Source organism: Macaca thibetana, chromosome 10, assembly GCF_024542745.1.
Source record: "Macaca thibetana thibetana isolate TM-01 chromosome 10, ASM2454274v1, whole genome shotgun sequence".
Taxonomy (NCBI): Eukaryota; Metazoa; Chordata; class Mammalia; order Primates; family Cercopithecidae; genus Macaca; species Macaca thibetana.
Genome location: NC_065587.1, coordinates 9617262 through 9636551, shown reverse-complemented (window position 1 = coordinate 9636551; position 19290 = coordinate 9617262). Strand labels below are relative to the sequence as shown.

The following is a 19290-nucleotide window of genomic DNA, read 5'->3' as shown; positions in this document are numbered from 1 at the left end:
GATCTCAGCTCACTGCAACCTCCGCCTCCTGGGTTCAAGCGATTCTCCAGCCTCCCGAATAGCTGGGACTACAGGCCACTTGGCCACCACACGGCTAATTTTTGTATATTTAGTAGAGACGGGGTTTCACCATCTTGGCCAGGCTGGTCTCAAACTCCTGACCTCAGGTGATCCTCTGCCTCCCAAAGTGCTGGGATTACAGGCGTGAGCCACCGCGCCTGGCTGGAAACCCCAATTTATAAAGTTTGTTCCAGGGCCGGGTGTCGTGGCTCACACCTCTAATCCCAGCACTTTGGGAGGCGGAGGCAGGAGGATTGTTTGAGCTCAGGAGTTCGAGACCAGCCTGGGCAACGTAGTGAGACACTGTCTCTACAAAAAATGAAAAAAATTTAAAAAGTAAAATTCATTCCAGGGATGGTCAGGTTATAGGGAATTAACTCTCAGCACCATGCCATAATGCTTTCCTAACTAGGAGCATGAATTTGATTGACTAGGACTGTTGTGGACAACAGGAATACACGTGCCTGGAAGTATAGGTGCCAGAAGTCCAGCTTAGGCTAGAGACAAGAGACGGCTTAACAACATACCTTCCCCAGGCCGGGCGCGGTGGCTCACGCTTGTAATCCCAGCACTTTGGGAGGCTAAGGAGGGCAGATCACAAGGTCAGGAGATCGAGACCATCCTGGCTAACACGATGAAACCCCGTCTCTACTAAAAATACAAAAAAAATTAGCCAGGCGTGGTGGCGGGCACCTGTAGTCCCAGCTACTCAGGAGGCGGTGCTTGCAGTGAGCTGAGATGGTGCCACTACAATCCAGCCTGGGCAACAGAGCAAGACTCCGTCTCAAAATAATAAAAAAAACACAGCATACCTTCCCCAGCTCACCCTCCTTCACAGGTGCCCTTTCCTTTCTTTTCAGGGTATCGGGTGCTGCTTCGGTATGAAGGCTTTGAAAATGATGCCAGCCATGACTTCTGGTGCAACCTGGGAACTGTGGATGTCCACCCCATTGGCTGGTGTGCCATCAACAGCAAGATCCTCGTGCCCCCACGGAGTGAGTTGATGAGAACATTCCCTCTCTTGTTCCTGCAGGGCCCCTGGTAGAGGGAGAGTCCTCTGCTTGTGTTAGGTAGAATGGGAGTCCTCTGTCTTGTTAGAACAGAAGCCACTTGCCCCCTGGCTTCCTGCCCTCCCCGTCTCAGAGGCCCAGGAGCCAATCCATGTGTGGAATCTGAGGTTCTCGGATGAAGTCCTTGCTGGCCTCGAGAGGCAGCTATTTTCCTCCCCACTGCTGAGGGGCCCCCACTCGGGGTCGGTGCTAGCGTCCCTGTCGGTGGAGGTGTCGTCAGTCTGTAACCAGGATTCTGCTGGTGCCTCCACAGCCATCCATGCCAAGTTCACCGACTGGAAGGGCTACCTCATGAAACGGCTGGTGGGCTCCAGGACGCTTCCCGTGGATTTCCACATCAAGGTCGGCAGTGAGCCCTTAACTGATGTCCCTTCTTCTGCTCTTCCATTTTTCTCCATCCTCCATGCTACTCACTGGAGCATGTTATCTGAGAGTCTCTTGCCTGATGATCTTCAGCAGCTCCACATTTTGCAAGGCTGGAGACAAATGCTGCTGCTACATGGTTGCCATCTGCCTTTCTAGCCTGGTGTCAGCCACCACCCCACCCAGACTCTGCTCCTACCGCACCAGTCATGCTGCTTTGTCTGCCTTTTGCTCTTCCAGAACCTTACCTTTGCTCATAGAATTTTTCGGAAGTGTTCACTCAATAGATTTTATTACATATTTTTTTTTTTTTTTTTTTTTTTTTGAGACGGAGTCTCGCTCTGTCGCCCAGGCTGGAGTGCAGTGGCACAATCTCGGCTCATGGCAACCTCTGCCTCCCGGGTTCACGCCATTCTCCTGCCTCAGCCTCCCGAGTAGCTGGGACTACAGGCGCTCACCACCATGCCTGGCTAATTTTTTTGTATTTTTAGTAGAGATGGGGTTTCACCATGTTAGCCAGGATGGTTTCAATCTCCTGACCTCGTGATCTGCCTGCCTTGGCCTCCCAAAGTGCTGGGATTACAGGCATGAGCCACTGTGCCCAGCCTTTTTTTTCTTTTTAAGACAGAGTCTCGCTCTGTTGCCCAGGCTGGAGTGCAGTGGCACAATCTTGGCTCACTGCAACCTCTGCCTCCTGGGCTCAAGCAATTCTTCTGCCTCAGCCTCCCAAGTAGCTGGGATTACACGTGCACATGCACCATCATACGTGGCTAATTTTTGTATTTTTAGTAGAGATGGGGTTTCACCGTATTGCCCAGGCTTGTCTCGAACTCCTGACCTCAAGTGATCCACCCACCCCGGCCTCCCAGAGTGCTGGGATTATAGGCGTGAGCCACCGTGCCCAGCCTTACATACTTGTTTACAAGGCAATGTGGGAATACAAAGAATACAGACCCTGCCATCCAGAAATCTTTAGTCTGGCAGAGGAAACGAAAGCCATGCACACGAGTAATTGTAATACAGCCTCGGTTCTAAGCCAGGGGTGTGCCTGGCACAGTACAGGCTAAGGCCTGGCCTGGGGCCCCTCTGGGCTGTCGGATTCTGTCTGGTTTAGGACTCCTGTGTGGCACAGAATCATCTGTTTGGCATTTAATTTTAAGAAATGATTTAGGGCCGGGCGCGGTGGCTCAAGCCTGTAATCCCAGCACTTTGGGAGGCCGAGACGGGCGGATCACGAGGTCAGGAGATCGAGACCATCCTGGCTAATATGGTGAAACCCCGTCTCTACTAAAAATACAAAAAACTAGCCGGGCGAGGTGGTGGGCGCCTGTAGTCCCAGCTACTCGGGAGGCTGAGGCAGGAGAATGGCGTAAACCCGGGAGGCGGAGCTTGCAGTGAGCTGAGATCCGGCCACTGCACTCCAGCCTGGGCGACAAAGCGAGACTCCGTCTCAAAAAAAAAAAAAAAAAAAAAAAAAGAAATGATTTAGGCCGGGCGCGGTGGCTCAAGCCTGTAATCCCAGCACTTTGGGAGGCCGAGACGGGCGGATCACGAGGTCAGGAGATCGAGACCATCCTGGCTAATATGGTGAAACCCCGTCTCTACTAAAAATACAAAAAACTAGCCGGGCGAGGTGGCGGGCGCCTGTAGTCCCAGCTACTCGGGAGGCTGAGGCAGGAGAATGGCGTGAACCCGGGAGGCGGAGCTTGCAGTGAGCTGATATCCAGTCACTGCACTCCAGCCTGGGCGGCAGAGCGAGACTCCGTCTCAAAAAAAAAAAAAAAAAAAAAAAAAAAGAAATGATTTAGTAAAAATTAAGTCACGTGTACATGGTAAAAGTGACTCATACCTGTCTCAGTGTCTCAGCACTTTGGGAGGCCAAGGCGAGAGGATTACTTGAGGCCAGAAGTCCGAAACCAGCTTAGGCAACACCGTGAGACTTTGTCTCTTAAAAAAAAATTAGTTGGGCTGGGCACAGTGACTCACTCTGTAATCCCAGCACTTTGGGAGGCCAAGGTCGGCAGATCACCTGAGGGCAGGAGTTCCAGACTAGCCTGGCCAACATGGCAAAACCCCGACTGTACTAGAAATGCAAAAATTAGCTGGGTGTGGTGGCACACACCAGTAATCCCAGCTAACTCAGGAGGCTGAGGTGGGAGAATTGCTTGCACCCGGGAGGCCGAAGTTGCAGTGAGCCGAGATTGTGCCCACTGCACTTCAGCCTGGGCCACAGAGCGAGGAGACTCCATTTCAAAACAAAAACAAAAACAAAAATGGCGTAGGATTGTGGGCTGCACTGTGTTGGCTGTAGAGGAAGAGAACGTGGCAGGGAAGGCAGCCCAGAGGGGCCCTGAGCCAGGCCTTACCCTGCGTTGTCTCTCACTCTCCTGAGTGAGCCTCTGGGATACCAGACGTGGGACAGGCAATTGGTGTCAGGGTGTATCCCAAGCCCTTGAGCTGGGCCAGAGGGTCTGTCTGGTTTAGGACCCCTGTGGCAGCTTTGCCTATTGGCTGCTTTGTGACCTCTGAGACCTTTCCTTCTGGGTGTGTTTGGAAGTAGCGCTGCTTAGTCTAGGCTCCGCCGGTTCCTGACCCAGCCGTGCCCTGGGGCTGGAAAAGCCTTACACCCTACCTGTTCCCTGCCCCAGGCAGGACGGCTCTGAAGTCACAGTGAACAAAAAGAACCTCCTCCTCTGTACCCCAGCACCGTGGCTCTCTGTAGGGCAGCTCGAGGGCATCTTGGTCACCATCCGTCATTAGGTCGGTTGCCACCGAGGCACTGTGAAAGCACTGCAGAGCTGCAGCCCATCAGGGTCAGAGTCGGAACTGGACACAGGGGACACTGGAAAGGGACACAGGAAGACTCAGTTCTCTGGACATGAGTCTCGTATGAGCCACAGGCAGAGGGCTGGGAGGTGGCGGGGAGTGCAGGGTGCCCGGGGATCAGAGTGCAGAGGCCACGAAGAGCACGGGCTGCACACCAGCTTCCAGGCCCAGCTCTGGCACAAATGAGTCTCTGTCACTCTGGGCAAGCGTGACCTCTCTGGGTCACTTTTCCTTAGTCTAAAGTGTGTTTTATGACTTGCATCAACTCATTGGCGTTTTGGTGGCGAGAAGTGGCACGCCCATTGCGAGCTGTGTGCCTTCCCTCTGTGTCCTCCTAGGGAGTCAGGGCCAAGGTGAGCCTGGCAGCACAGGTGGTCTCATCTGCCACCTCCCGACTGACGGTGTGGGGGGGATAACACCACACCTTCCCTCTCCTCCACTCACCGTGAAGAGACAGAGCAGAGGGTGGGTGGGAGGAGCCCTCAGCCATAGCAGGTCTGTGTTCTGACATCGTTTCAGATGGTGGAGAGCATGAAGTACCCCTTTAGGCAGGGCATGCGGCTGGAAGTGGTGGACAAGTCCCAGGTGTCACGCACTCGCATGGCCGTGGTGGACACAGTAATCGGGGGTCGCCTACGGCTCCTCTACGAGGATGGTGACAGTGACGACGACTTCTGGTGCCACATGTGGAGCCCCCTGATCCACCCAGTGGGTTGGTCACGACGTGTGGGCCACGGCATCAAGATGTCAGGTTAGCAGAGCCCCAGGCCAGAGGGACTGCACGCTGTGCTTCCCAGGGATGGGGTGGGAGCACCTTCCTACTCCTCACAGCAGGTCAGCAGGTGGAGGTTGGCATGGCCACCCTGTGGTGATGACACTGCGCTCCAGAGAGCTTGACAAGTCACTCCACTCAACTTGTGAGTGGTAAAATCAAGATTTGAACACAGATGCTAGCAGCCCCGATCCTCTGCCATGTCATATGGGAGCAGTCCGGGTTTCGAGGGCTGGGGAGCCCCTACAGAGAGCTCTGGATGTTTTCTGGACTCAACCTTTCTGTCTGCTCCTCTGGGTGGGGGGTCCTGAGATACAGAGAGACAGCTGAGAACATGTGCAGAGCAGCCCCACATTCCCAGGGGAGGTGCGGAGATGGCCCAGGAGCCTCCTTCAACTCCCTTCTCTCCCTCATTCCCTATCCATCTCCTCCAAAGAGAGGCGAAGTGACATGGCCCATCACCCCACCTTCCGGAAGATCTACTGTGATGCCGTTCCTTACCTGTTCAAGAAGGTGAGACTCAGCCCTTGGGCGCTTTTCCCCTCGGCCATGGGTCCATTCCGGGCCTGAGGGACCTGGCTCTTCCCCTGGGACCGTCCCTTTCCCTCCTGAGGCCTGCTTCCCTTACCTTTCCCCCTGGCCTGCCCAGGGAGTCCCCAGCTGTCCCATTCCTTTAAGGTACGAGCCGTCTACACAGAAGGTGGTTGGTTTGAGGAAGGGATGAAGCTGGAGGCCATTGACCCCCTGAATCTGGGCAACATCTGCGTGGCAACTGTCTGTAAGGTGAGCCAGGGCCGGCCTCTGGCCCCCACGAGGGGACCCATGTGGCCCAGAGCTCTAACTCCACTCGCCACTGTCAGGGGGTCTCTGGCACAGCCTCTCATCACTGGCTGTGCCCAGAGTCCCTGACTTTTGTGGGTGGGGCCTGGCTTGCCCCTTGCTCAGAATCTGCTTTTCATGTCAGGGTCCAAGGCTCACTGGACGAGGGCTTCTTCAACACCTGAGCCAGGTCCTGTGTCAGGGTGGGCCCTTCCCTATCACCTCCCTGGGGCCTTCTTGCCGTGTGTGCCATCTCCTTTGAGTGCTGGCCTAGGCAAGAGCCACAGCGGGGGTCACCTTGCTCCAAACTTCCTCATCGCCTCAGCCTGAGCAGCACCCCCCACCCCTGCATGGCCCTCCTGGAGGAGGCTGCTGACTCGTCCACGCCGCGGATCCGCTCCATGCCAGGCGCGTGTGCTCACCCGAGAACACGGTCCAACAGGATGGACGCGGCCCCTGCTGGCGTGGCCCCTGCTGGCGTGGCGTTTGCTGTGTAGTGGGGAAGAGAAAGAATCCCACGTGGACGCATCACAGAAGTGCTGTGTGCCCCAGGGAGGCTCAGCTGTCCTCCAGGAGGGCCGTGCCCTAGATCTGTTTGGATCCATCTGCCTCGTGTCCCTGTTGGGGTGCGGTGCCAACCCAGGATGGGGTGCAGTTCATGATATGATCTGTCTGCCTGCTACCCCCACCCCCCAGGTTCTCCTGGATGGATACCTGATGATCTGTGTGGACGGGGGGCCCTCCACAGATGGCTCGGACTGGTTCTGCTACCACGCCTCTTCCCATGCCATCTTCCCGGCCACCTTCTGTCAGAAGAATGACATTGAGCTCACGCCCCCAAAAGGTAAGACTAGAGAGGCCACCACGTGCTGGCCTTGCCATCAGAAGGGGCAGGGTGTCCAGGCGCGGTGGCTCCTGCCTGTAATCCCAGCACTTTGGGAGGCTGAGGCAGGTGGATGACCTGAGGTCAGGAGTTTGAGACCAGCCTGGTCAACATGGCAAAACCTCATCTCTACTAAAAATACAAAATTAGCCAGGCATGGTGGCAGGTGCCTGTAATCCATCACAGCCACTAGGGAGGCTGAGGCAAGAGAATTGCTTGAACCCAGGAGGTGGAGGTTGCAGTGAGTCAAGATCATGCCACTGCACTCCAGCCTGGGTGACAGAGCGAGACTCTGTTTTAAAAACAAAACAAAACAGAAGGGGCAGGGTGGGGCCACAAGTCCAGATTCCTGGTCAAGTCAGGCCCCAAAGTGTAGCATTTCAGGGTGTATGGGAAAGGTGACAGAGCCCGCCACCAGCCCTTAACTGCTGGGCTGACCCTGCCCCGTGGCCAGTGTATTGTTGATGAACAGAGCTCCCATGTATCCCGTTGGTCAGCAAACAACCTATACAACAGGACTGTGGTGCTAGAGCAGGTGCCACCCTGAGGGGTTGAGAAGGCTGCTGGGGAGACTCCAGGCTGGGTCCTGAGCAAGCTGCAGAGCTCCTTCAGCCATGTGTCCTTTCCCCCTGCCCACTTCCTGCTTCCCCTCTCCCTCTGCATCTGAGCTGTCTGCTCCTCCAGGTTATGAGGTACAGACCTTCAGCTGGGAGAACTACTTGGAGAAGACCAAGTCGAAAGCCGCCCCATCAAGACTCTTTAACATGGTGAGGAGACTCAAGCAGAGCAAGGGGCCTGCGGGGGCCTCAGGACAGGCCCTGCCTGCTGCTCCCAGCGGTGGCACAGTTCCTCCCCTTTCTCTCGACTCTCTGCTTCTAACACCAGCCACTTTTGGTGGGAAGTCCCCAGCTCTGGCCTGGGCACTCCAGTCCCTCTTCCATGGAGGGCAGTGTGGAGAAAGAGGTGCAGTGGGATTATTGTCTAGAGGAACTTGCCCCAGCAGGCGTTCCAGTCCCAGCCTCCTCCCTGCCAGTTCTTCAAGTGCCTCCAGGCCCGGGCGAGCCTGCTGGGGTAGGGAGCTGACTGGCTTGGCCACTGCCTCCTTTTTCTGCCCCAGGATTGCCCAAACCATGGCTTCAAGGTGGGCATGAAGCTGGAGGCCGTGGACCTGATGGAGCCCCGGCTCATCTGTGTGGCCACGGTGAAGCGAGTGGTGCATCGGCTCCTCAGCATCCACTTTGATGGCTGGGACAGCGAGTACGACCAGTGGGTGGACTGCGAGTCCCCGGACATCTACCCCGTTGGCTGGTGTGAGCTCACCGGCTACCAGCTCCAGCCTCCTGTGGCCGCAGGTCTGGGCTCTCATGACCCTAAGAGACTCCGACTTTCCTCTTCTTTTCTCCTTCTTCCCCCGCCCCTGTGCCCATCTCAGTTCTTTGGCATGAGATGGAGACATCTCATGGACCACTCTAAGTAGAGAGTGAGGCCCGTCACCCAGCCCCTGCTCCTGGCTTCTCTGGCTCCCTTCCTCTCTGGCCTGCAGAGCTCCTTCCTTCATGTTGCCCACTCTGTCATATGTTCTTGCCCTTGTGCACCCAGGTAAACTACCCAGGTCCCTCTGAGCAGCCGCGGTGACAAGGGTGGGAAGAAGGGACAGCTGTTCTCCAGCCCCCCCTCTCCTCGTTGCCAAGCTTCGGCCTTCTATCTTGGGGTGTCCTGTGTGGGAGGGTGGACAGGGTCCGGGATGCGCTGTGCCCTGTGTCCTCCCAGGGACCCTCGTCTCATCTCTTTCACCCTTGTCTTTCAACAACAGAACCGGCCACACCGCTGAAGGCCAAAGAGGCCACAAAGAAGAAAAAGAAACAGTTTGGGAAGAAAAGTAAGTACTGTCCCAGTGCAGCCAGGCTGGCGTGGGCCCGGGAGCGGTGGGCTGCGCCCCTGGGAGCAGGCGGGGTCAGCCCCCAGGCAGAGGTTCCCAGGTGCTGTCCTACTGGCGCAGCTCTCCTCGTGGTCCTGTCCTGTCGCTTTTCCCTTGCTCTTTGGCCTACGGCCTTTCATCCTGTCTCTGGGGACCCAGACCATAAATAGAGAGTGTTCAGTCTCTGGCCATGGTCAGGGTGCTGAGGAAAAGAGGTAAGAGATTGAAGTTGGGGGATCCCATCCCTGATGCCCACGTTCAGAAAAAAAACAGCCTGGCCTGGGCAAGCCGCCGCTGCTAGGTTCTAAAGGAAAAGCCGCAGGAAGAAATAGAAGCTGTTTCTCCAAGGCTCTCATTCTTACCTCGAGACCTCTTTGAGGGTGGGAGAGGGCAGGAGCAAAGGCAGGCAGCTGAGTGGTGGGACCGCACCTGGCACTCGGGCTGTGGGGTGTCGTTTGCCTTGGTGGGGCCTCACTCTACAGATTCTGAGCCCAGCTTGGCTTCCACTTGAGGGGCAGAGCGGGACGGGCAAAGCCATCCTTCAGAGCCGCAGGCCCGTGACAGCGAGGTGGGCTGTCACCTCCACGGTGTGGTACCATGTGGGGAAGAGGATGTTCTGAAACAGGAACCAGGTCCCTGGGGCAGGATTAAGATTGAGTGAGGCAGCTAGGCACAGTGGCTCACGCCTGTAATCCTAATACTTTGGGAGGCTGAGGCAGGCGGATCATGAGGTCAGAAGTTCCAAGACCAGCCTGACCAACATGGTGAATCCCCGTCTCTACTAAAAATACAAAAATTAGCCAGGTATGGTGGCAGGCACCTGTAATCCCAGCTACTTGGGAGGCTGAGGCAGGAGAATCACTTGAACCCGGGGCCGGAGGTGGCAGTGAGCCCAGATCATGCCACTGCACTGTAGCCTGGGTGGAAGAGGGAAACTCCATCACACACACACAAAAAAAAATTGTCATACCATCACTTTGGGAGGCCGAGGTGGGCAGATCACGAGGTCAGGAGTTCGAGACCAGCCTGACCAACATGGTGAAACCCCGTCTCTACTAAAAATACAAAAATTGGCCGGGCGCGGTGGCTCAAGCCTGTAATCCCAGCACTTTGGGAGGCCGAGACGGGCGGATCACGACGTCAGGAGATCGAGACCATCCTGGCTAACACGGTGAAACCCCGTCTCTACTAAAAAATACAAAAAACTAGCCGGGCGAAGTGGCGGGCGCCTGTAGTCCCAACTACTTGGGAGGCTGAGGCAGGAGAATGGCGTGAACCCGGGAGGCGGAGCTTGCAGTGAGCTGAGATCCGGCCACTGCACTCCAGCCTGGGCGACAGAGCATGACTCCGTCTCAAAAAAATAAATAAATAAATAAAAATAAAATAAAATAAAAATACAAAAATTAGCCGGGCACACTGGCACACGCCTGTAATCCCAGCTACTTGGGAAGCTGAGGCAGGAGAATTGCTTGAACCAGGGAGGTAGAGGTTGCAGTGAGCAGAGATTGAGCCACTGCACTCCAGCCTAGGCGACAGAGGAAGACTGTCTCAAAAAAACAAAAAAAAATTGAGTGAGGGTGTGGCATTTATCCAGTAGGCAGAGGTTCTGTACCATTCAAACAGTAGGACTGGGAATAGTGCATGTTGCAGGAAGAAATCAATGATCAAAAACGGGCCAGGTGAGATGGTTCCCACCTGTAATCCCAACACTTTGAGAGGCTGAGGTGGGAGGATCCCTTGAGCCCAGGAGTTTGAGACCAGCCGGGGCAACATAGCCAGACCCCTAATTTAAAAAATTTAATTAGCTGGGTATGGTGGCACATGCCTGTAGTCCCAGCTACTCAGGAGGCTAAGGTAGGAGGATCATCTGAGCCTGGGAGGTTGAGGCTGCAGTGAGCTGTGATCAGCCCACTGCACTCCAGCCTGGGTGACAGAGTGAGACCCTCTTCAAAAAAAATTTATTTATTTAAAAGAAGATTTTAAAAGCAGCTACAACCACGACTGCCTGGGGCTTGGTTTGAGGGAGGTGGTGGTATTACTTCCCATTGGAGAGAATCTGAGCTCAGGGCACACAGCCAGTAAGAGGTGTCAGACCTGGAGTCCAGGCTTTCTGTCCCCAGGCTGGCACGTTTCCCTCTGCCACGCTGCCTGACCGCTGGGTGAGACGTGGTCCGTAAAGCCTCACCTAAATACAACCCTAATGCTGGGTTTGAATCCATTTTTATTCAAAGGGAAAAGAATCCCGCCCACCAAGACGCGACCCCTCAGACAGGGGTCCAAGAAGCCCCTGCTGGAGGACGACCCTCAGGGCGCCAAGAAGATCTCGTCGGAGCCCGTTCCTGGCGAGAGTAAGAGCCACCGGGCTGGGTCGAGGCAGGACCAGCCTGCTCCGTGCTCAGAGACGACCCCTGTCCTTCCCCACCTGGGCACAGAAGAGTAGAGTCAGGTTTCTGCGGCATTTTCTGGGCACCAAGCAGTCCTGTACCACTGGACCCAGAGTGCTTCCCAGACACCGCCGAACTGTGAACGGAGCCGAGTCCCCCTCTAGCCAGGCCCCTGGCCCCTCCTCCTCCTCCATCTCTACCCCTACCGCTAGTGCTTGGCAGGGTGGTGGCAGATTGGCACATGGCAGTGTCGCTGGCATAGCCTACCTGGCTTGGGGCCTTGGCCTTTTGCTGCTGCCACTGCCCTCCCAGAAGGGAAGCTGGAGGGTGAAGGTGCATCCTAGGCCCCCATCTGTAGGGAGCCAGGTCCCTTTCCCAGCTCCTCTGTCTGCCCCCACCCCTCCCGGAGTTATTTACTCGCCCACCCACCCGCCTCCCCTGCCTCTTCAGTCATTGCTGTGCGTGTGAAGGAGGAGCATCTAGATGCGGCCTCGCCCCACAAGGCTTCAAGTCCAGAGCTGCCTGTCCCCGTTGAGAACATCAAGGAGGAAACGGACGACTGAGCCTTCTTGCCTCCAGCCTGGCTCCTAGCTGGAAGCCAGCCCGGGGTTTCTCTACCGCCACCACCATGCCTCCACCTCACTTTGGCTTGGAGACTGAGCCTATGTGTAAATTCTGCCTGGTGCCGTGAAGGCTGGACGGTGGAGGACCTGCTGGGGTCTCCTGGGACCTGCCTGTTGCCTCTACCCTCCCCTGTGGAAAGGCCTATGTGATGGGCTGCCTGAGGCCCCCGAACTCGTCTGTGAACCACCTTCTCCAGCCAGAGTTTCCAAAGCTGGAACGCTAGCTGCCTGCTCTTCCTTAAGATGGCCTCCCCAGGATCTGCCACGGCCCTCAGTTGCCAGGGGTGGGGCCACCCCTGTCACACTGTGGAAGACAAGACAGTGAACTCTGTCTGTCCCAACGAGTCATGTAAATTAAATTCTAGAGCAGCTTTCTGAGCAGGATGAGGTCCTCTGACAGGGAGTTGTGTGATGGGGGCAGCCTCTGCCTCAAAAATTCACCTTGCAGAATGCCTCTCAGCCTCATGTGCTGGTCCTCTGCTCCTCCTAGCTCCCCAGGGATGTCATGTGCTGGTCCTCTGCTCCTCCTAGCTCCCCAGGAATGTTGAGGACCCAGCTTGGCTTGGCAGCTGAGAAGCAGTGACCAGGATATGGATTTTGGTGACCTGTGTGGTGGTTTGAGCTGCTTTCTGTGTTTGTGAGGACTGCCGCCATTTCCTAAAGGAAATGCCCCGGCGAGGACACTGGGAGGAAGGTGGCCTGAGTGTGCACTCCGGCTCTGCTACCTGCTTCTGAAGCCCCGCTAAAAGTAACTCATCCAAGATTCCTTTGTAGTTAAAGGGTCCAGTTCCGACTGGAGCCTCTGGAGAGCTGGGCTTTGCTGTTTTCACCTTTTGTTCCTACCTGAATGAAGAAGCCATGCCTGGAGGGGCTGTGAACACAGAAGCCTCAGCACAAGGATGACAGAGCTGGAGGACACATCCAGCTGCCATTGCAGCCTCACTGGCTCCCCAGACTGTCTGAGAAACTAAATCCCCTGCTTGCTTGAGTCCGGTTTGTTAGATCTCTGTTCCTGGCAGAGTGTGTTCTGACCCCCCACCTCATGGTATCGATGATGAGGCCACGTGAGTCAAGACACGAGTGTGCAAGGCTGTAAAGAATAAATGTTGCCTCATGAGCCTGAGTTCCCTGTCTAGCCGCATGTTGTCGTTATTTACGGTTGTGCCATTCTCCCCAAAGACCGTGGGTTCCCCAGCGATGGAGCCTGTGTCTGCCTGTCTGTAGTTCCTGGCATAGGCTAGCACAAAGGTGGCCTTGTGTGTGTGTGAAATGGGAGTGTGCACATGACCGTGTGTGGCTGGTGCCTAGAGGCCAACGTGATTTGCCGGAGATGGAAGTATTGATCTCTTGGGAAACCTTGTGCCTCAGTTTGCCCTTGGAGGGAATTGAAGTTCTTAAAGAGTCCCAGCAGTGGGGCTGCTGGCAGGGAGGCATTTGCAAATCCCTCATCCCTGCTTCTCTGGCCTGAGGACCCACAGAGGCTCCTGGTACAGGGGAGACCAAATCCAGACCCTTCAGGAACCTGCCCTGCCCGCCTCGTCCTTTATGGTCACCCAGTCTAGCCCCTCTGCTCCAGGGAAAGGGATGCAAGGAACTCCATCATACCAAGAGCCCCTACCCAGGTGCCAGATTAAGTAGGTATCTAAATGGCTCATTTTACCTTCACAGTAGCCCTGTGTGGTACTGATGGGAAAAAGGAAGCCTCAGTACAGTGTAGTAACTTGGCTGCTTAAATTCACACCTGTTAAGGACGGCAGTGGGGTTGAACCCAGGTTTGTCTGCCGGATGACCTAGTAGTGAGTCAGTCATTCAGGCTTCTCGAGCACCTTCTGGGTGCCAGACACCAAGCTAGACACAGGCATCAAGGGAGGCTGGCAGACGTCCATCCTCGTGCCTTCAGCAAGCGAGCATCTCCAGCCTGGAACACTGCCAGCGCCTGAGCCTCAACCTAAGAGCCCTCTGCCTTGAATTCCTTTGTATTCCTGGGAAGAAACTGCTACTTTTTTTTTTTTTTTTTTTTTTTTTGAGACAGAGTTTCCCTCTTACTGCCCAAGCTGGAGTGCAATGGCATAACCTCGGCTCACTGCAAAATAACCTCCGCTTCCCAGGTTCAAGCGATTCTCCTGTCTCAGCCTCCCGAGTGGGATTACAGGCACGCACCACCATGCCCGGCTAATCTTTTGTATTTTTAGTAGAAACGGGGTTTCACCATGTTAGCCAGGCTGGTCTCAAACTCCTGACCTCAGGTGATCCGCCCACCTTGGCCTCCCAAAGTGCTGGGATTACAGGCGTGAACCCCCATGTCCGGACTGGTTTAACTTTTTTTTTTTTTTTTTTTTTTTTTTAAATAAAAAAAGCGCCGGGCGCGGTGGCTCAAGCCTGTAATCCCAGCACTTTGCACTTTGGGAGGCCGAGACGGGCGGATCACGAGGCTCAAGCCTCAGGACGGGTGGATCACGAGGTCAGGAGATCGAGACCATCCTGGCTAACACAGTGAAACCCCGTCTCTACTAAAAAATACAAAAAAACTAGCCGGCGCGAGGTGGCAGGCGCCTGTAGTCCCATTGCAGTGAGCATAAAAAAAGCTTGGCCGGGGCGGTGGCTCAAGCCTGTAATCCCAGCACGGGAGACGAGGTCAGAGACCCATCCTGGCTAACACAGTGAAACCCCGTCTCTACTAAAAATACAAAAAACTAGCCAGGCGAGGTGGCGGCGCCTGTAGTCCCAGGTACTCGGGAGGCTGAGACAGGAGAATGGTCTAAACCCGGGAGGCGGAGCTTGCAGTGAGCTGAGATCCGGCCACTGCACCCCAGCCTGGGCGACAGAGCAAGACTCTGTCTCAAAAAAAATAAATAAATAAAATTAAAAAAATAAAAAAAAAAAAGCTCTATTGCCCAGGCTGGAGTGCAATGGCGCAATCTCTGCTCACCGCCAAAATATATCCACCTCCTGGGTTCAAGCGATTCTCCTGCCTCAGCCTCTGGAGTAGCTGGGATTACAGGCATGCACCACCATGTCTGGCTAATTTTGTATTTTTAGTAGAGATAAGGTTTCTCCATGTTGGTCAGGCTGGTCTTGAACTCCCGACCTCAGGTGATCCACCCGCCTGGGCCTCCCAAAGTGCTGGGATTACAGGCATGAGCCACTCACTGCACCCAGCCGGAAACTGCTGCTTTCATCAAAATAACCCACAATACTGAGAGGAGTATTTCTGTGTCAGAAGGGGTGGCTAGGTCAAACAGCCTGAGAGTTCCCGATTCCAAAGCTTCCATACTGTGTGTGGGGGTGGGGACCGGGGGTATCTTCCCATTTTAACTAAAGCCCTGACCTGGAAGTGGACTCATCGGAGCTTCCACTCCTGAGCCCAGCTCAGCTTCTACACGAGCCTCTGGGGCTGATGCAGGGAGAAAGCACCGCTGCCGTTCCGTACATGTGCACGTGACTGCCAACTGAGATTAGTACTGCTGTCATCAATTCTAGTTCCGGGTCTGGCTTCTAAGGCAGAACTTGCTCACCTTCAGCTTGGGGTCTTTTCAGGGGTTCCTTCCCGTGTCCCAGCCAGAAATCAGGAACACTTTATGGACTGACTTGTGCCCATCCCAAAAGGTTGGAGCCCTAACCCCAGTACCTCAGAGTATGACCTTACTTGGAAATAGATTCCTTACAGAAGTAATGAAATTAAAATGATGTCATTAGGTTGGGCCCTAATCTAATAGACTGTTGTCCTTATAAAAAGGGAAATTTGGCTGGGCACAGTGGCTCACACCCAGCACTTTGGGAGGCTGAGGCAGGTGGATCACCTGAGGTCAGGAGTTCGAGACGAGCGTGACCAACATGGTAAAACCCCTTTTCTACTAAAAATACAAAAGTTAGCTGGGTGTGGTGGCGCGTGCCTGTAATCCCAGCTACCTGGGAGGCTGAGGCAGGAGAATTGCTTGAACCCAGGAGGTAAAGGTTGCAGTGAGCCGAGATTGCCATTGCACTCCATCCAGCCTGGGCAAGAAGAGCGAAACTCCATCTCAGAAAAAAAAAAGCAGGGGTGAGGAATCTGGGCAGAGACAGATTATAGAGGGAAGATGATGATGCACAACACTACGTGAAGGTGGAGACAGAGATGGGGATGATGCTACCACAGGTCAGGGGGCATCTGGGGCCACCAGAAGCTGGAAGAGGCAAGGGGGGACCCTTCCACTACCGGTTCCAGAGAGCACGCCCCTGCCAACACCTCGACGGCTGACCCCTAGCCCACAGAAGCTCTGCTGTTCTAAGCCACCCAGCTCCTAGCGTTTTTGTTGTGGCAGTTGTAGGGGATGAATACGAACACCAGCTAATGGCCCCAGGAATCCCAGATGTTCAAAATGCAGGTCCAGGGGAGACAGAGCCCTCTCCCCACCTTCCCAGGCCTCACTCTATTCTCCTTCCCTCGAAGGACTGCCTCTCCCCTTTGCACACCCCCATGGCCTTACAGGCACTGGTTCCCACATGCGGGGGTGCCCGTATCTTTTGCACCCTTCTCCGATATGCTGTGAGTTTGCCACAACTGAGGGGCCACATTGGGACTGGATATGTCAGGATGGTGAATGTAATATCAAGTGGGGTCCAACCTATAGCTGACAGGTGGTGGGAGGCAGAGCCAATGATGCACCTGCACTTCCACTCTTCCCATCCCTGGGATCCTGGAATGAAGGAGGCCCCTTAGGTCAGGCTGGGACATGGTTAACAGTGATCCAGCAAATATGGAAACAGCAGGACTGATTTTAGGGATACATCTGGACCACCACACTGTGGCTTATAGCAAAGGCCACTGTCTCACAACAGGAGCAAATGGCCATTTCCTTGCAAACCCATCCTGGGTCTAGCCCAGAAGTGGGATCAGGGAGAAGGGGAGAATGGGACGATGGACATTATTATTATTATTATTATTATTATTATTATTAAGATGGAGTCTCACTCTGTCCCCAGGCTGGAGTGCACTGGCATGATCTCTGCTCACTGCAATCTCTGTCTCCCGGGTTCAAGCGATTCTCCTGCCTCCCAAGTAGCTGGGACTACAGGCACGCACCACCACACCCGGCTAATTTTTGTATTTTTTAGTAGAGATGGGGTTTCACCATGTTTGCCAAGATGGTCTCGACCTCTTGACCTCGTGATCTGCCCATCTCGGTCTCCCAAAGTGCTAGGATTACAGGCGTGAGCCGCCATGCCGGGCCTCGGATGGACATTATTGAACTGACACAACCGGGTCATTGCCCAGGTCTGGAACCACATGAATCAGGACCAAGCCAAGTCAGGCTTCTGCTTCCTGGGGACTTTGGAACCTGGCCCACCACCCACCAAGATCTCACCCCTCCTGCCCCATGGCCAACCTTATCTGCTCCACGCTGTCTTCCTTTGATGGAGGTTTTCCTGGTGCTGGACCTGGAGGCTGGTGTCCGCTTGGCCTTCCTGGCACTCCAGCCCGGGCAGGCTTCAAAGACAGCAGCTGCAGCCTTTACCCTCTGGCCACGGGCACTGGGAGGGGTGGCACAGGTGGCCCCCACCCGCAGGTTCAGCCCAGTGAGCCACCTGAAGAGAAGAGAGAGCCGGGGAGCTGGCTGTGCTGACTTTGCTCCAGTGGCCTGGAGCCAGGTGGGCACTGGGTGTGGGGCAGGGTTGGTGCAGAAGGCAGCACAAGGCCACAGGCAGCGTGCATTCGCTCAACAAGCATTTGCCAGCTTTACTGAGGAGGTCAAGGAGGCCACCAGGAATTTGGGAGCAGTGGAGCCTATAGGTGACAGCAGGCTCTGCTGAGAATCTTGGCGGCTCACCAATTATGTGACCTACAAGCCACTTTAAGCCTCCGACCCCTTCTTTGTAAAATTGGGAAAATAATAGTAATAATAAACAGAGGGCTTACAACACAGCAGACACCGTTCAAATCAACTTATGTATGCTAATTTCATTCTTACAACAACCATCATGAGGTTAGATACTACATCCCCCCTTTTTACAGATGGGCAGGAAAGGTTATGGGGCTTGAAGAGTTAGTTGGTAAAATGGCAGAGCCAGGACTGGAGCCCAGGTCTGCAGGACTCCATGCCTCTTGTGACTTTTTTTATTTTTTGAGATGGAGTCTCACTCTGTAGCCCAGGCTGGAGTGAAGTAGCACGATCTTGGCTCACTGAAACCTCTACCTCCCAGGTTCAAGCGATTCTCCTGCCTCAGCCTCCCAAGTAGCCAGGACTACAGGCACCCACTACCATGCCCAGCTAATTTTTGTATTTTAGTAGAGACAGAGTTTCACCATGTTGGCCAGGCTGGTCTCAAACTCCTGACCTCAGGTGATCCGCCCGCCTTGGCCTCCCAAAGTGCTGGGATTACAGGTGTGAACCACCATCCTTGGCCTCTTGTGACTTTTTTTTTTTTTTTTTTTTTTGAGACAGAGTCTCGCTCTGTCGCCCAGGCTGGAGTGCAGTGGCCCGATCTCAGCTCACTGCAAGCTCCGCCTCCCGGGTTTACGCCATTCTCCTGCCTCAGCCTCCCGAGTAGCTGGGACTACAGGCGCCCGCCGCCACGCCCGGCTAGTTTTTTGTATTTTTTAGTAGAGATGGGGTTTCACCATGTTAGCCAGGATGGTCTCGATCTCCTGACCTCGTGATCTGCCTGTCTCGGCCTCCCAAAGTGCTGGGATTACAGGCTTGAGCCACTGCGCCCGGCCTTGTGACTTTCTTATGTAATTATGTAAAGTGGCCTCGCCTGCGTATTAGGTCCCAGACTGCTAGGCAGAGCAAATACCATTCCTACTTTACGGATGATGAAATCAAGGCCCAGAGAAGTCCACCCCCAACCTCCACAGGAAGGGTAACTGACCCTGGAAAGGGCTCATACATGCCTGGCTCTCGTGGGACCTGCCCCTGCCCCCAAGCTGCTCAGATGGGCATGGACATAGTGTGCCCAGGGAGATGACAGGGGCTTGACCAAAAGCGGCTGGGTGGTCTCTGGCTGGAGGTCTAGGTGGGGGTGCCCACCTGTGCAGTGGAAGCAGCTGGCAGTCACAGTGGAAGGGATTGCTGCTGAGGTCGATGAGCTCCAGCTGGCTGAGGCTGGGCAGGGCAGGCAGAGCCCGAAGCTGGTTCTTCTGCAGGTGCAGGCTCTGGAGTCCGGGCCCCAGGCCTGAAAAGGCCCCAGGAGAAATCTGCAGGAGTTGCCAGGCCCCAGTGTGAGCTCCTGGCAGACCTGTCCCACCCCCAAGTCTGGAAGGAAGCCCCATCTTCCCTCAGCAGAAGAGAAGCTGGAGAGCCCAAGATGATCCAGACAGGAAGTGCGGTGCCGGGTCAAAGCCCAGGCTGGTCCGATGTCAAAGCACTTGCTCTGTCCAAGTCACCCAGGTGCCCAGTTCATGGTCCACCCCATCACCCAATAATGGCAAAGCCTCTTGGGGGCTCTCAATATGTACAAACAGTAGATGACCCCATGGTCCCAAATTCCTCCTTCCTCTATGCTCCAGCAATGCCCTCCTGTGCAGGCACCGTGTGTGGCCTGGGTTGTGCCTGGACTGTCACTCACACCGGCAGAGGCAGTACTGGTTCATCT

General features: G+C 55.0%; 3 protein-coding genes and 1 pseudogene across 4 annotated transcripts in view; 2 read left to right on the top strand and 2 right to left on the bottom strand.

The window, feature by feature from the left end:
- L3MBTL2 (L3MBTL histone methyl-lysine binding protein 2) overlaps nucleotides 1-12706 on the top strand; it is a 25431-nt gene extending 12725 nt beyond the window's left edge. For both annotated transcript variants that reach the window (XM_050805850.1, XM_050805851.1), the window contains 11 exons: nucleotides 921-1055; nucleotides 1384-1472; nucleotides 4839-5070; nucleotides 5528-5604; nucleotides 5770-5874; nucleotides 6607-6754; nucleotides 7478-7560; nucleotides 7911-8145; nucleotides 8607-8672; nucleotides 10943-11059; nucleotides 11546-12706. In XM_050805850.1, the coding sequence (XP_050661807.1) occupies nucleotides 921-1055; nucleotides 1384-1472; nucleotides 4839-5070; nucleotides 5528-5604; nucleotides 5770-5874; nucleotides 6607-6754; nucleotides 7478-7560; nucleotides 7911-8145; nucleotides 8607-8672; nucleotides 10943-11059; nucleotides 11546-11658 (1400 nt within the window). In that variant the 3' untranslated portion in view covers nucleotides 11659-12706. The remainder of the gene's footprint in view (nucleotides 1-920; nucleotides 1056-1383; nucleotides 1473-4838; nucleotides 5071-5527; nucleotides 5605-5769; nucleotides 5875-6606; nucleotides 6755-7477; nucleotides 7561-7910; nucleotides 8146-8606; nucleotides 8673-10942; nucleotides 11060-11545) is intronic.
- The window catches only part of LOC126929229 (60S ribosomal protein L17-like), a 198475-nt pseudogene that overhangs the window by 77394 nt on the left and 101791 nt on the right, over nucleotides 1-19290 (bottom strand).
- On the bottom strand, nucleotides 10916-19290 carry LOC126963661 (chondroadherin-like protein). The gene is made up of 3 exons (XM_050806140.1): nucleotides 18726-19290; nucleotides 17085-17283; nucleotides 10916-11133 (listed from the first exon to the last, which is right to left on the bottom strand). Exons 1-3 carry the CDS (start codon nucleotides 18965-18967, stop codon nucleotides 11107-11109), a joined length of 468 nt encoding a protein of 155 aa, XP_050662097.1. The 5' UTR covers nucleotides 18968-19290; the 3' UTR covers nucleotides 10916-11106.
- The window catches only part of ACO2 (aconitase 2), a 297744-nt gene continuing 294312 nt past the window's right edge, over nucleotides 15859-19290 (top strand). Inside the window, exon 1 of the mRNA XM_050805828.1 lies at nucleotides 15859-15862. The gene's annotated coding sequence lies outside the window, so the exon portion shown is untranslated. The remainder of the gene's footprint in view (nucleotides 15863-19290) is intronic.